A 14,392-nucleotide genomic window follows, 5' to 3' on the forward strand; every position below is an offset into this window, starting at 1 on the left:
CGCTTGACCTTCCAGTAGATGGCGCAGTTTAACTTACAAGCACAAAGCTCCTCCAACATCATTACTTACATTTAGGATTTTTAGTGTTGTTTATCGCAAAACAAACTAAAAACAATAAAAACTCTAATTGGGAATGATGAATAAGTTAAGCGGCTCGCTGATGAATGGAGAATGAAACTGCACGGTTTTCTACTTGACCTGCTGAACTACACGCGCGAGTCAAACTGCCCGAGTCTCCGTCTCCTCTTGTGTAACTCTCTCCTCCTCTCTCCTCTCTCCATCCCTCCCTCCCTCCCTCCCTCCCTTCTCCCTTACACACTCTCACTCCCCTGTTTATCCTGCACGGCTGAGCAGAAGCTGTGAATGGTGACAGCTCCTCGTAGACGCGTCGCTCCGCTGGTGAGCGTCCGCACGGCAGAGCGAGTGGAGGCTGAGGAGAGCGCACGGAGCAGGCACAGATCCTCTGATGCCATGTTTAATACCAAGAGGAACTGCAGATTTTTGTGTTTGATAAAAAAAGTAGCAACTCTACACCAGAGGCAAAGAAAAGCGTGATTTTTTTTATTATTTTTTATTTACTGGAGTGGCTGAGCGCGCAAAGTGACCATGGCGCATTTTACGCACTGCAGGTAGTCCGTGTTTTGGAGGTCCAAAATAAACGAAACATGGATTAAACTGCAAGATTTCGGCTATTTACTCAATTTAAGTTGAAATGGCGGCACTTCGTAGAAAATTTGGAGAAGACTACCAGGTGGTTAACACAAATCAGGCTCCCAGTTTTGCTACTCAGGTCAAGAAGAAACGGCAGCGCTTCGTGGATAAGAACGGCCGGTGCAACGTGCAGCACGGAAACCTCGGAGGGGAGACCAGCAGGTACCTGTCCGACTTATTCACCACTTTGGTGGACCTGAAGTGGAGGTGGAACCTGCTCATCTTCATCCTAACTTACACCATCGCCTGGCTGGTGATGGCATCGATGTGGTGGATCATTGCCTACATCAGGGGAGACCTGAACCACGGACACGACTCATCCTACACCCCCTGCGTGGCCAACGTGTACAACTTCCCTTCGGCTTTCCTCTTCTTCATCGAAACCGAGGCCACCATCGGTTACGGCTACCGATACATCACAGAGAAGTGTCCGGAGGGCATCATCCTCTTCCTGTTCCAGTCGCTGCTGGGCTCCATCGTGGACGCTTTCCTCATCGGTTGCATGTTCATTAAAATGTCCCAACCCAAGAAGCGCGCGGAGACGCTCATGTTCAGCCAGGACGCGGTGATTTCCCAGCGAGACGGCAGGCTGTGCCTCATGTTCCGGGTGGGGAACCTAAGGAACAGCCACATGGTCTCAGCCCAGATCAGGTGCAAGGTCATAAAGGTAAGCAGGGAGAGATGGAAACAACTCAAAACTGACCGCAAGCCTGAGATGTAAAATGACAGTTTAGATGAAGCATAACGACCCTTTCCACACATAAATAATTCCAATTAAACTATATTCATTATGGTGAACTTATTCTGACTTTTTAGACTGTAGGAGCTCCATCTTCTCTCAAGTATGGCCGTCACTGTCAGCTTATGCAAATTGCAGAAGCTTATGAAAAGTAAAAAAATAAAAACGAAAAAAAAACTAAAACTTTTTCTTCTCTTTGCTCAATGTCTGCACCCCTGACTGACAGTTTGTAGCTCTAAAGAAAAATATTCTCATTACTTTCTCAACTGAGACCCAGAGGAAAAGAAACACCTGCAAACTGCACATCAGAGGTAAAAAAAATGAAAATTTTCTGAACTACAGCTTGATCATCATCAGGTCCTGCTGCACACTTGTGCCAAAGCAGCTTTAAGGTGGAATGACCACAATCTCCAGCTGCAGGATGGTGAGACTGCAACTTAAAGCTCTCTTAAAGCCTGTTGGTCTTTGTCTGGAGCGCTGCAGCTCGGCTGCTCCAGCATCTCCTCTGATGGATAAGCTTGAACCAGTAAGTGGATGAGATTCATGTCTCTAAGAAGAAAGTAGGGCTTGGTGAGTCAGAGGGGGAACCTACGCACAGAGTCCAAGGACTTGAAAAAACCTTTATGGGGATTGACATAAATTGTGCATTTCTTTGAATAAAGCTGCATAGACACCCACAGGGCTGTCTAAGAACCACAACACACCAACTTCCCCATGGTGACACTGTTGTGGGTTTTCATCCACACTAGTAATGAAGAGCTCAGCACGGCTAATGAACTACGTTCCCCGAAAACAAACAGCGATGCAGAAAATCATGCACATAGCAAGGTCCACTGGCTCCTCTTTTAATTATCATAATAGAGTTCCTTTCAGCCACATTCGTGTTCAGTGAACAAAATGGGCTGTAAAGAAGACAAACAGCATTAGTGAGGTGTTTGGAGCTTGTTTATGTCTGTGTTCTCCTCCGCACAGCAACATGGAGCGAAGCACTGGTCAGCCTAATGATGCATGCAGGCAGAGAGGAGGCAGGGAGCACCCGCTGGTCCACACTAGCAACGTACGGCCCCATGGACATGAAATACAATAACACAACTGTACGGCCGTTTCCTTCACCTCCGCTGTGAGAAAGTCAATAAGAAGCTCTCCAGCTGAGTGAGATACACCTCTGAGTTTTAAATGTGCTGAAAACAGAAAGCTGCGGTTTATCTAAAAAAGACAGGACTGTAAAGGAGAGAACTGGAGCTCAGGAAGCCTTTCTTCTTGGAAATAAAATCGGCTTAAACTCCAGAGCTTCTTTTTACCTGCACACCGCTTTTACTTTCTTTCTCTCTGTGTAAAACAATAAATATATAAGTGTGTGCTTCAGGGCTTTGTAGTGTGACCCTGTTCTTGCTTTCTGAGACGCGATCATCAATACAGTAGCTGTCAGAAACCACAAACAAGGCGACGCATTGCAGGAACAAACTCACCATTTAGGATCCAAACAGTCCTAAATCTTTCACATCTTAACGGCTGGCTAAACATTAACCCAAGACTAGTGCTTCCAGTGCAGTCCCTGCGTGGAGATGTTGGTGGTGCTGTTGAACTGCCGGCCTCCTTTAGTCATGCTCCATGATCAAATACTCAGACGTCACAGTCAGAGCAGTCGTTTTGAATTGTAATGACGGCGTCTGAGGGACAAAGACAGTTTGAAAACAGGCTTGTTGTGGGCATCAGTGAGCGTGGAGGCCTGAGTGTGATGTCTGTTGTAATGTGGTCCCGTTCTTCTTCTGTGGAGGTGTGAGTGTAAAAGCTCTGGGACGCATCATAGGTTACGTTTTAACACCTGGAGCTCTGGGACTTTTAATCACTTAGTAATGATAATCAGGCCTTCTTCCACTCTGAATTCTGTCTTTCCTATATTAGAGTAGAATTGCAATAGAAAACACCCTTTGTTGTCTGTGAGAATAACAACTGTCTCAAACATACTTTGCATGAAGCCGGGCTAACTTTTTGTGGTCCGGCTGCTGCTTTCATGATGACCATCATCTCCAGTGTCTGGATTCGTAGGTACATCCCACCTCTCCTTTCCACTCTTCTTTGCCCCTCGATGCAGTCAGAAATCAATTCAGTCGGTTATTTGGTGGACCGTCCACAGGCTCTCAAGCAGAACCACGAACGAGGAAACGCATCACAATGTCACTGCAGTTGTAGGAGTGGACAGAACACGGAGCCAATTCACGGTTACAAATGACATCCAGTGTTCGTACAGGCCCGATATTAAGAAAAAACAGCAAATGCATGAATTATTCAAAGCATTTTCTCTCCTGTGGATTTGTTATTCATTGTGTTCATCATGTTTAATTTCAGAATTGGGGTTTAAAACATTAGGAGTAACATAACAAATGATAAAAATCATTCTGATCTTTAGCAGTTCAATTAAATAATAAAAAGCCATCGCTGCCAGAATGCATTTACACAAACGTTTCAATGGACAGAGCTAAATAAAATAGTGGGTATTTATATACGGGCTTTTTCCTCACGGACACTGTGCTCCGTAAATAATATCAAAGCGCAGTGTTTAGAGCTGCAAAAGGTTGCAACATAGCTGCAAAAATACAATAAAGAAACATGTCACTGTCACCTGAGAAACTGATAGCTCTCAGACTCACGGAGGATAGGATTCTTATTTTTGAATTTTTTTGAATATTGATCAACTGAGATGCAAAAAAGCTGTTGGCTTGCAAAGTGGAAAATCCAACTTTTAGATTATTTTTTTTTACCCAAGATCATTCCAAAATATGTCCCCCGTCCCAGCACGAGTTATATTCCATGTAAGGCTAAGCAGCTTTTGAAAAATCCAGTTTACTCCTATTAATTCCTATATTCAGGTTTAAAACGTTGAGAATGTATGTACTTTTGCAACGTAACTTGGTTGTAATCGGCGTCAAATGATTGTGAAAGGAGGTTAACAGATTTTTTCTATTTTTTTCCAATAAGCAACCGTTTAAATATAAACAGTCTGGTTTTGTACGGGCGTCCCGGCGCTGGATGGAGAGAATAACCGCGGCCTTTATGAGGCGATGACACTGTCATTACGCTGTATGTCAGCTACAATAACCACCACACCACACTTGCAGTGAGCGCGTACTGCAGAAACAAATGTGGTGCCGTGGAGGATAAAAGCACCAGTCTTTCACCGCTCTGACTGCATTTCACAGACCCACTGACCTTTGGTTTGAAGTGGGCCTGTGGCCATCTGCCTGTGCCTGTGTGCCCTGGGTTTCCTCCTCTCCTCGGTGATGCCCTGGAAACCAGGGGAGGCTTTTTGGGCTGTTGGACTCATTCTGCTCACACTTGCCGAGCCAGGTGGTGCTCTGCTGCAGACCAGCTGAGGGGATTTTGTGGGCGCAGCTGCGTTACGGGTAATAATCCCAGCAACAATATGTGTTTTGACAGTTTATTGGTGCACCTTGTTGTACCGTAGTGGATGATTGCTGGGTGACAGGAGGAAGGAGGTCGCCCGTGCTGGGATTGTGCATGAGGAAGGAACTGAGGGACGGTAACAGAAAGTGCTCAACCAAAATAAATTACCAACAGATATTTTGTTTTCATTGGGAAAGGGGAACCATCTATCTAGAAGTTATACGAGAGGATGAAATCCTTTAACGCGTACATCTCTACGAGGTTGTTCACAGTTTATGACTAGAACTGATTTATTTCTTTACATAATAGGAAGAGATTCAGTTGTATATCAGGTTGAACAGAGGAGGCCTGGAGAAGGGCAGCTACTGATCAGGATGTTTCAGAGCCTGAACACCTTTACAGTCTCTGGTGCTCAGGCTTCTTTGCCCTCAGGAAATATTCCACCAGCAGTTATTGTGCAGATTCAGAAACACTAGCACTTGCATATACTCCCTCTCCAGACCCTGGCATTGCATTTCCTCGGAACTGCACTGGAAATGCGAGTCTTAACCAATGATGGTGCACCGACTGAAATGTTGTATTTCCAATGAGGCAGATTTGAAAGTAAAATTCCAGTGTGCAGGAGTCCAATGTTTTCTTGCCTCTGGGTGTTTTCTCCCACGCTACAGTCTAAAAAACGCTGAGGGCATGCATGTGTTTTTACAGTCAAAATGTGAACTACAAATACTATAACACAGGTTTATTATTTGGAGTTAAGGAGCCTTGGTATGAGGTTTTACAACCAAAGGCCAAGAACACCGAGACACCGTTTGTGCCCACGTTTTGCCACCAGGTGCTGGAAAAAGAGTTAAGACCATTTCCGAGGTAGAAAGTAGAAAAAGGACACATATATAAAACATAATGTTTTATATGTGTGTCCTTTTTCTACTTTCTCCATTGTGAAGGCATGCAAGCCTCCACAGTGAACGGATCAGTTCACCTTCACAGACGTTCTCATCCAGACAAATCTGGCCAATGAACAAACTCAAAGTGACCTGCACTTTTACTGCAGTCAGGATAATTTTTGTTTGTTTTCAAAGTTTAAGGTTGAATTTTTGACACGACTAGTGATAGGTCTGGAAGTTAAGTAAAGTCATAACAAGTTTGTAACATTTTACAAACATTACAAATTACAGAGAAAGGTGAGTTGTTGTTGATATGAGGTTAACACGTGCAGCCGTGCTGAGGTGTTATCACAAAACGGCAATCGTCACATTGCACACACACACACACACACACACACACACACGCACGCACACACACACGCCTTAATACCCCCCCTTTCAGCCCATGGAAGGATTACACACTGCTGAGGTGTTCAGATTTGACGGGTTCAGAAAGATAAAAAGCACCTCTGGTGTGATTCCTCTTCTAGCGTGGATCATTTGAACAAATGTAAAAGCCGTTATCTGAGCCGTGGAACAATTCTAATGCACTCTGGTGCAACTGGAGCTTACTTTGTTCTCAAAAATCAGGATTATTCAGGATTCATGTTGCTTATTACAGTTCAGTGCAGTTCCTTCATTTGTGTGTGTAACACCGTGACTCCTCAATCTGTCCACACTGTTTTGTCTATAAAATATAAGTCACCTTAGCAGCGTGACGATATCCATATCTTTTATCAGGCAGAGTTGGTAGAAAATGAATCAGGGCTAAACGTCTGTTTTGGTTGTTTTGGAGCGTGTGAACACGTCTCTCAGTGAGTCCAACCCGAGGAGCAAGGAGTTGGAGAAATATGGGAAATAAGCAGAACTTCACATGAAACGGTGGAGGCATGTGAGGTGTTAAGATTACACGCTGGTACCAGAGGTACCACATGTGAGGGAGACGAGTTATGGTACCATTAAAATGAACATATCTGCTCCTGATGTTTCCTGAAATTGACCCAACACAAACCCAAACCTTGGACACACTTAAAAACAATCATGTCATCAATCATTATCAACTCCACGTGTTACGTTTTAGCCATAATAAATTTGATCCATCACCCGTCTCAGATTTAAACTATTGAAATTGTCCAGTTAGAGCGTAGGGACAACTATGTTACTGCTCTAATGATAATAACAGTACAGACCATAGAACGGCGAGCAATCAGACACGACGGGTTAAACGTTTATTAACAGAAATGTAATGATCCGGCACTTCTGCACCTTTTCTCTAAAATGTATTTGTAAAATGACCCAAGTGTCTCTGTCTACAGATGTCAGGGATCACTGAGAAAAATCTGTACATTTGTTGGGGCAGCATGTCAAGATTCACAAGAAACAAACAAACAAGCAGGAAACAGCAGAGAAGCTGAGCTACCTCCCAATCTGAGCTCAGCAGAGCGCCAGCGGGACCTGTCAGTATTTGCACACAGCCATCCATCTTCTTAATCTTAAGTGACAAAGATAAAAGGTGAAATGTAGAATTTCCCTGAGCTAACACAAGATAACCGCTCTTGGAGGAACGATGCTAAACAGCATTTAGCAGAATACAACATGTGAGAAAGCCGGCAAACACACAACAAATAAACACCAGGAGGAGCCTCTGGTTGGCATGCAAAGAAACAGACTGCAGTGTTTCTCTAAGAATCCAAATCTTGTTTACTCAAACTTCATCCACAGTTTGTATCTCGGAGACATGAACTACATCACCGGCTGCTTGGAACCAAACTGGGCTCCGACTGGTCGCTTGGGTGGGAGGATTTACTAAAACAAAAATTCAAGGGCCGCTGGATTTATAGTGGTTTAAGCAAGCGGCCCTTGTACTGAGGCTACAGTTAGGGCTGGGCGATATATCGAGATTTTAATATATATCGATATATTTTCAAACGCGATATAGTATGAAACAATATCGTTTATATCGATTTAAAAAAAAAAATATATATTTTTTTTTTTATGATTTTGATATAGCTTATTTTGTGACATATAATATTTTATTTGAGATTTGCACAAATGTTTTGTTATTTGCACAACTGTCAACCTCAGCGGAAAAGTCTGCCTGTTACTGTCTACATTGTATTAATTGCACAGTGTATTTTAATTTAATTGTTATGCAGGAAAGGGGTATTTGTTTTATTTTATTCAAGAAGCATTTTTATTCTATATATGCAGGCAGTTTATTTTTATTTCATTTGTTTTATACATTTTGATATTGTGCAGACCTCTGTTAATAAAGGTACCTGTGTGACATTTTGCACGAGGCTTTGTATTAAAACTGACAGTTTTTTTAATGGTTTGCCTCAGAAAAAATGAAGCTAACAGAGATGCTATGCTATAATGCTTTGGGGGAAACCCCAATTATGGCACAGAAAAAATATCGATATATATATCGAGTATCGCCATTCAGCTAGAAAATATCGAGATATGACTTTTGGTCCATATCGCCCAGCCCTAGCTACAGTATTACTGCAGCGGTCGCTGGGTCCCAGCCTGCCAGCCTGCCAACCTTTGCTGATGTCGTCTTTGTTCTCTCTCTACCCCCTTCCTATCTACACCTTGAGCCGCAAAAAAAAAAAAAAAAATCAAAGATGCAGTTTGGGTTACTGGTTACAAAGACTTTATGGCTTTATGAGACTTTATTAGGACTTAATACGTCCAGCTACAATAACTGGTCCAGATGAATTGAGACAAACCACGTTTAGTCAAATGTCAGATTTGATAAAGAAGCAGAAAACCAGACAAAAAGGAGATAAAAATAGTAGAACGTGACCTCACTGAAAGACAGACAACATACAACTAAAGTCTAACAGAACGAGTCAAAAGCAACCAGGGAATAATCCAGAAAACATCCAGCAATCAAGCGGGACTCAAAACACACCAAAGACTGATGCAAACCAGCAGACCCTGTTACATGTGACGATGGTCTGAGGAGAGACAACCGAGCAAAGTGCAGTCACCAAACTTCTAATATGTGCAGCTGAGATCAAATGTGAGAGTCACATCCGTTTATCTTCTATGATTCTGTTAAAGGGCTTTGTCTGGTTTCTCAGTGTTAAGTATGATCCATGTTTGAACTGGACATAGACTAAGACCCCGTTTAAAACCTTCACTAAAGTGAGTCCTAAGAAATCCGATCAGCAGTGCCTGGCTATGCTGTACCCCCCCGCCACAGCCCACGCCGTCGGATTCACACCTGCGCTGTAGCTAACGTGCAGCTTTGAGGCAGATGTATAAATCAGGCTGTGAGGACAAGACAGGACACAGGACACGGAACAAGACACCGCTCTCCTTGTCATATTCACACCTGGTTTGAACTCTACGAAGCCTTTGTTGAATCAAGTTTGGGGAAAAGAAAAAGAGAAACAAGGTTTTTGTCTTGTTATTTCCAGCTTCTTTTTTCAATTTGCAAGTTGCACCAAGGCAAGGCAAACTTATTTATTTGTAGCACAATTCAACACAAGGTAATTCAAAGTACTTTACATTGACATTAAAAGCAGCAAGACATAATTAGACAGTAAATAACAAATAAGATTGAAAAAATGAAGAATAAGATGATAAGAAAAGAAGTAAAATAATAAAAAGCACAAGCTGTTAAAAATAAGGGCAGTAGAATACAGCAGGTAAGTTTAATTTAGGAGTACGCTTGAGTAAACAGTAATGTTTTTAACCTAATTACATCCAGCTGCTGCCTTTACTGAGGGAGAAAGCCATTTGGTGTTTGCGAGTGAAAAAGTGATGTATTTCTCTGTGTTTGGAGGAGGAAGGTCAGATCTGATCAGGGAGGACGTGTTTGGATGCACATTTATCACCCGGTGTTAACGCGTGTGTTACGTGTTGGCCACTTGTGATCGGACTTCCCAGGATGCATTGTAATATCAGGATCTGAACGTGGAAAAAGTTTAGACACCAAACAATAACAGAAACCAAATACACCATCCCAGGAATAAATCCTCACTTGAGAGAGTCTAGAGAAACTTTACATTCAGGACAGATGTGCTTCTTGTGAAAGACTTTTGTTCTTCTGTACTTTTGTTTTCATCTACAAATGAGCGTCAAGACGAGCAAGTGAACCTCTCCTCACCTCTACGCTCTTGTTTAAAGTGTTTCTTTGGTTTTACTTGAGAATATAATCCAATAACTGAAGCAAATCCTTTTCTTCTTTAAATACTTTTGTTTTCTTTCCTCTCGTTTATTTCTTTTACTGGGAACATTTAAGTAAAATAACCAGCACCAGGGATTAAATTGCACTACCTCATTATTTGTTATGCTGGGAGAGTGTACCGTCTGTGGGATGATGCTCTAACTACATGAGGACTTACTGCAGAAAGCACACATTCATAGATGACAGAAAACTTAGAGAGATGGGATGAGACGGTATCTGCAGTGGATCTGTGTGGGAGCTCTTAATGACACTGTGCTCTATAGAAGTCTGTAGGTGGGCGGCTGCTGCATGACACATCCAAATAACAGTTTTATATCTTCATCTGTAGTAAGACACTGAAGGTAAAGTATAAAATCAGCAAAGTAAAGAATGTAAAAAAAAAGTGACTTTAATGACTTAAAGCCTTTCCAACACATTTATGATGTAATTTTACGAGGCAAATGACTGACATGAGAATCTTTATGTAAAGACAGCATAACATAACTGATTTAACCTAATTTTTTATAAAAACAAATAAGGGGAGAAAAAAAACAAAAGACATGGGAAGAGAAACGGTGAACAGATTGCAAAAAAAAGAAAAAGAAATTCCATGCAGAAACTTGGCATTCATCCACAATATCATCTGGACAATTAAATACTTCTGCGTCAGTAAACAGTCTGCAGGGAAATCTCGTCTTCATGCTGCCGTCTCACATATCAGACTGGACGTTTTTCTAGAAATCAGACCGCAGCACTAAGTACGTCTCTTCATGAACAAGTAGACAACAGAAAGCTAAGAGAGAGGAGAGAGAAATGGAGAGAGAAGACACCCTCCCTCAGTGGGGAGGTAAAAGAACCTTCAATATTTACTTAAAGCTTCTCTGAGACTAAAGTTAACTTCTTTTCTGACACATACAAGCGTCTCTCTACCGCTGAGTACTTAAAACATTTGATTAGTTTAACAGCTGTTTGTTTGACCAGGAACCAGGAACGTCGGCCCGGGTTCGGCTAAACCAAACAACTGTACCAGCTCCGGGTCGGATATTTCTGTTTCTTACACTTACACATTCAAATGCTAATCTGACTTTTTTAATGTTATCTGTTTTGATCCTCCACTTTCATTTAAAATGTCTCTTTACTCTTTTTTTATTTTATATTTACTCTTATTGTATTATAAATGCCTACATTTTATTTTTAATCTCTGGTGATTTATGTAGTCGTCCAAAAGCCCTCCTTGAAAAATTATATCACACTTCTAGTTTTTAAATTTACGTAAATTACTATGTGTTTTTATCACAAAACAAGAGCATATAAGATCTAGATCTAGATCCATATAAGATCTAGATCCATATTCTTATTCCTGTAACATTTGCTCAGCAGACTTGTGAGGGAGTGTTTCTACAACGCTGGGTGTAATTTTATGAACCATCTTATCACTTCTGCTGCTGGAATGAAAGGTGTTTCACCAGACTGAAGCAGGAGAAGAGACTCTTATCCCGTACTGTGACAACATCTATCTAATCACCTCTTTCATGTCTCTTTCCTCCTCTTCCTCGGCTCCTCCTTCTGTCCCCGTCCGCTTGCTTCTCGCTCTTATCTTCCAGTCTCGCCAGACGCCCGAGGGCGAGTTCCTGCCTCTGGACCAGTGTGAGCTGGACGTGGGCTTTGGGACGGGTGCAGACCAGCTCTTCCTGGTGTCCCCTCTCACCATTTGCCATGAAATCAATCCCAAGAGCCCCTTTTTCGACTTGTCGCAGCGCTCACTCATGAACGAACAGTTTGAGATCGTCGTTATCCTCGAGGGCATCGTGGAAACCACTGGTGAGGATGCTTCTCCTATCATCATCATCATTTCAGCTTGTTGTGTCCCTCACCATTCTCATAACTTCATTTTACTGTTTTTGCATTTATTTATTTGAAACTCTCAAAGCCTGAATGCAAACATGCAAAGATCGGCCCGCCTGTTTAACACACATATTCTAGACTCCAGTTTGCATCTCGATGGAAAAGAGAGATGAACAACTGGATAAGAGCATCACATGCCGGTGATTCCTTTATTGAATTATAAGAAAAAAATAAATCTAAGTGCATGTAAATATAACATATTTAAATCTGTGATATAAATAATTAAAAATGAAGTTTGTTGCTTTACATGAATACATATAGTTTTGAACTTAATCTGCATTTGTTTAAAAAACAAGACATTGTGCATTTTTTCCTTAACAAGCAGTATTTATGTAATCCCAAGCAATCTTTTCATTTACACACAAACAACATATTTACTTTTCCTTTAACAATTTTAATCTATTGGGCAGATTGACCAACGTTTAGATGGAACATGCTTTATTTGTTTAAGTAGAACACCACAGTAAAAAATACTTTAAAAAAATTAAGGCGACTTTTTCGCATGAAATTTTATGTAGATCAAGAAAGACTAGTCTTTGTAAACTACTTAATTTTTAGTATGTACAAAATTCATTTGCAAGTAAAGTCAACTTAATTTTTTTATTTATTAATTTATTTTCCTTTTTTTCTTCTTTTTTTCTTTTTAAAGTCAACTTAATTCTGATAAATAAAGTAAACTTAACACAATTAAGTTGACTGTACTTGCAAAATGTATTATTTACATACATAAAATTAAGTAGTTTATACAAAGACTAGTCTTTCTTGATCTACATAATAATCTCATGCAAAAAGTTGACTTATTTTTTTTTAAGTAGATCAAGCACAATATTTGTATCAGTGTAGATGCGTTTGTCAGTCTGATGAATGAGCCGAGGTTCAGGCAGAAGTTGTGAGGACAGCAGCAGTGGGGGAGCCGAGGCTGGTGCACCGCCTGTAAGCTACAGGGAGCCACGCTGAGACCCCTCAGAGGAAACACTGATCTCCCTGCTGCATATTTAACAGTTATTCTTCCCTAAAGTCCAGTACAAACAAACCCCTCTCCCTCCTTTCTTCTGCTCTGCCTCCACCCATCCCCTCATAACACATTGTCTGCAACAGGTCTGCAGGAGGAGAGAGTGGAGGGGCAGGCAGCCCAGACTGGGCTCTGCCAGTAACACCATTAATCTGGATGCACCCAGACGTTTAACAGAGCGCGGGAGCGAATATCCTGTCATCACACTAACACGCTTCCCATTAAATCCAGCAAATAAACAGCGATCCCTGCACATCCAGCTGCTGTTGACAGCTGTGCAGTTCATCCACTTGTCAGCTTTGGTTAAGTCTTAAGGATTCTTTTTCTTCAGTTTTTAGATCTAAGACAAAACTATCTAAAAAGTCAAATGCAATGCATGTATCAATTGTTCAATGCAACATTTCTCTTAACATACGTCCCATATAAGCTGTTTTCAGGACATGTAACATTAATGACATAAGGAGGAAGTCACATTTCTGTCATTGTTTCATTCACACACATCTACTGTATGAAAGCGAAGAGCATCAGCGTGGAAACTATTTTTATCATCTGCAAGATTCTGAACAGTAAATTAAGTGAAGTAAATCACTAAAGTCCTCATAGACTCACACTTCTCTCACACCAACACATCATATCACTATAACAATTCTTATTAGCATTCTGGGCACTCAGTGGATGTGGAAAACAGACTTTAACCTACAGTTAAAGTGGAATTGTTAACGGTTAGAGAATTATGTGATTTCTTTTCTCCATCTCCACCGTCACTGCTATTTGTGCTCAAGACGCACCAAACTCTGCAAGTCCTTGCAAACTTACACTAGTTTCATCACGACGACATGTCCTTTTACCATAAAAGTTCATATGAAACTAATAAACAGTACAAGCTTGTGTTAAACAATACAGCAACGGGTGTGAGCATGTTAAAATAAACATGTACAGTATACAGCATTTACATATATGATCAGTCAGATGCAGCACATGTTGGACTGCTCGGGGTCACAAAATGTTACCGAGGAGCATCTTTCACTTTGTTCATTTACCACCAGAAGGAAAGCAGTGCACGTCTGAAGGGGTCTGTAAATGAACATATGGAGCTGTTGCATCAACTGTAAGTAAGTAAGTAAGTAAGTAAAATTTATTTATATAGCACTTTTCGTAGATACAATCACAAAGTGCTTTACATCAGGGATAAAATGCGGTAGAATATAAAACACACAATAACACAACAACAACAGGTAACTTCACAGATGCCCAGGGAAACATCAACATCAGGGGAAAGCCTGTCTAAAGAGATATGTTTTAAGTTCTCTCTTAAAACTGTCAGTGGACTCAAAGCTGCGTAAGGTCAGTGGAAGTGCATTCCAGAGGCGAGGGGCACTGGCCTGGAAAGAGCAGTCACCTCGCGTTTTAAATCGGGTGCGGGGGACCATCAAGAGTTTTTGATCTGATGACCTTAATGAACGTGAACTGTCTGTGAACTGTCTGTTAACCTGGCTGTTGTTTTCAGGCTCTGAGCG

The 14,392-nt window shown here is 41.4% G+C and overlaps 1 protein-coding gene across 1 annotated transcript in view; it reads left to right on the forward strand.

Annotated features, from left to right (window-relative positions):
• Nucleotides 1-344: 344 nt before the first annotated feature.
• Nucleotides 345-14,392, forward strand: part of kcnj19a (potassium inwardly rectifying channel subfamily J member 19a) — a 21,179-nt gene continuing 7,131 nt past the window's right edge. The window contains exons 1-2 of the mRNA XM_061711666.1: nt 345-1,378; nt 11,563-11,779. Coding sequence (XP_061567650.1) covers nt 713-1,378; nt 11,563-11,779 — 883 coding nt within the window. The 5' untranslated portion in view covers nt 345-712. The remainder of the gene's footprint in view (nt 1,379-11,562; nt 11,780-14,392) is intronic.

This window comes from Cololabis saira, chromosome 21 (genome assembly GCF_033807715.1).
Source record: "Cololabis saira isolate AMF1-May2022 chromosome 21, fColSai1.1, whole genome shotgun sequence".
Taxonomy (NCBI): Eukaryota; Metazoa; Chordata; class Actinopteri; order Beloniformes; family Belonidae; genus Cololabis; species Cololabis saira.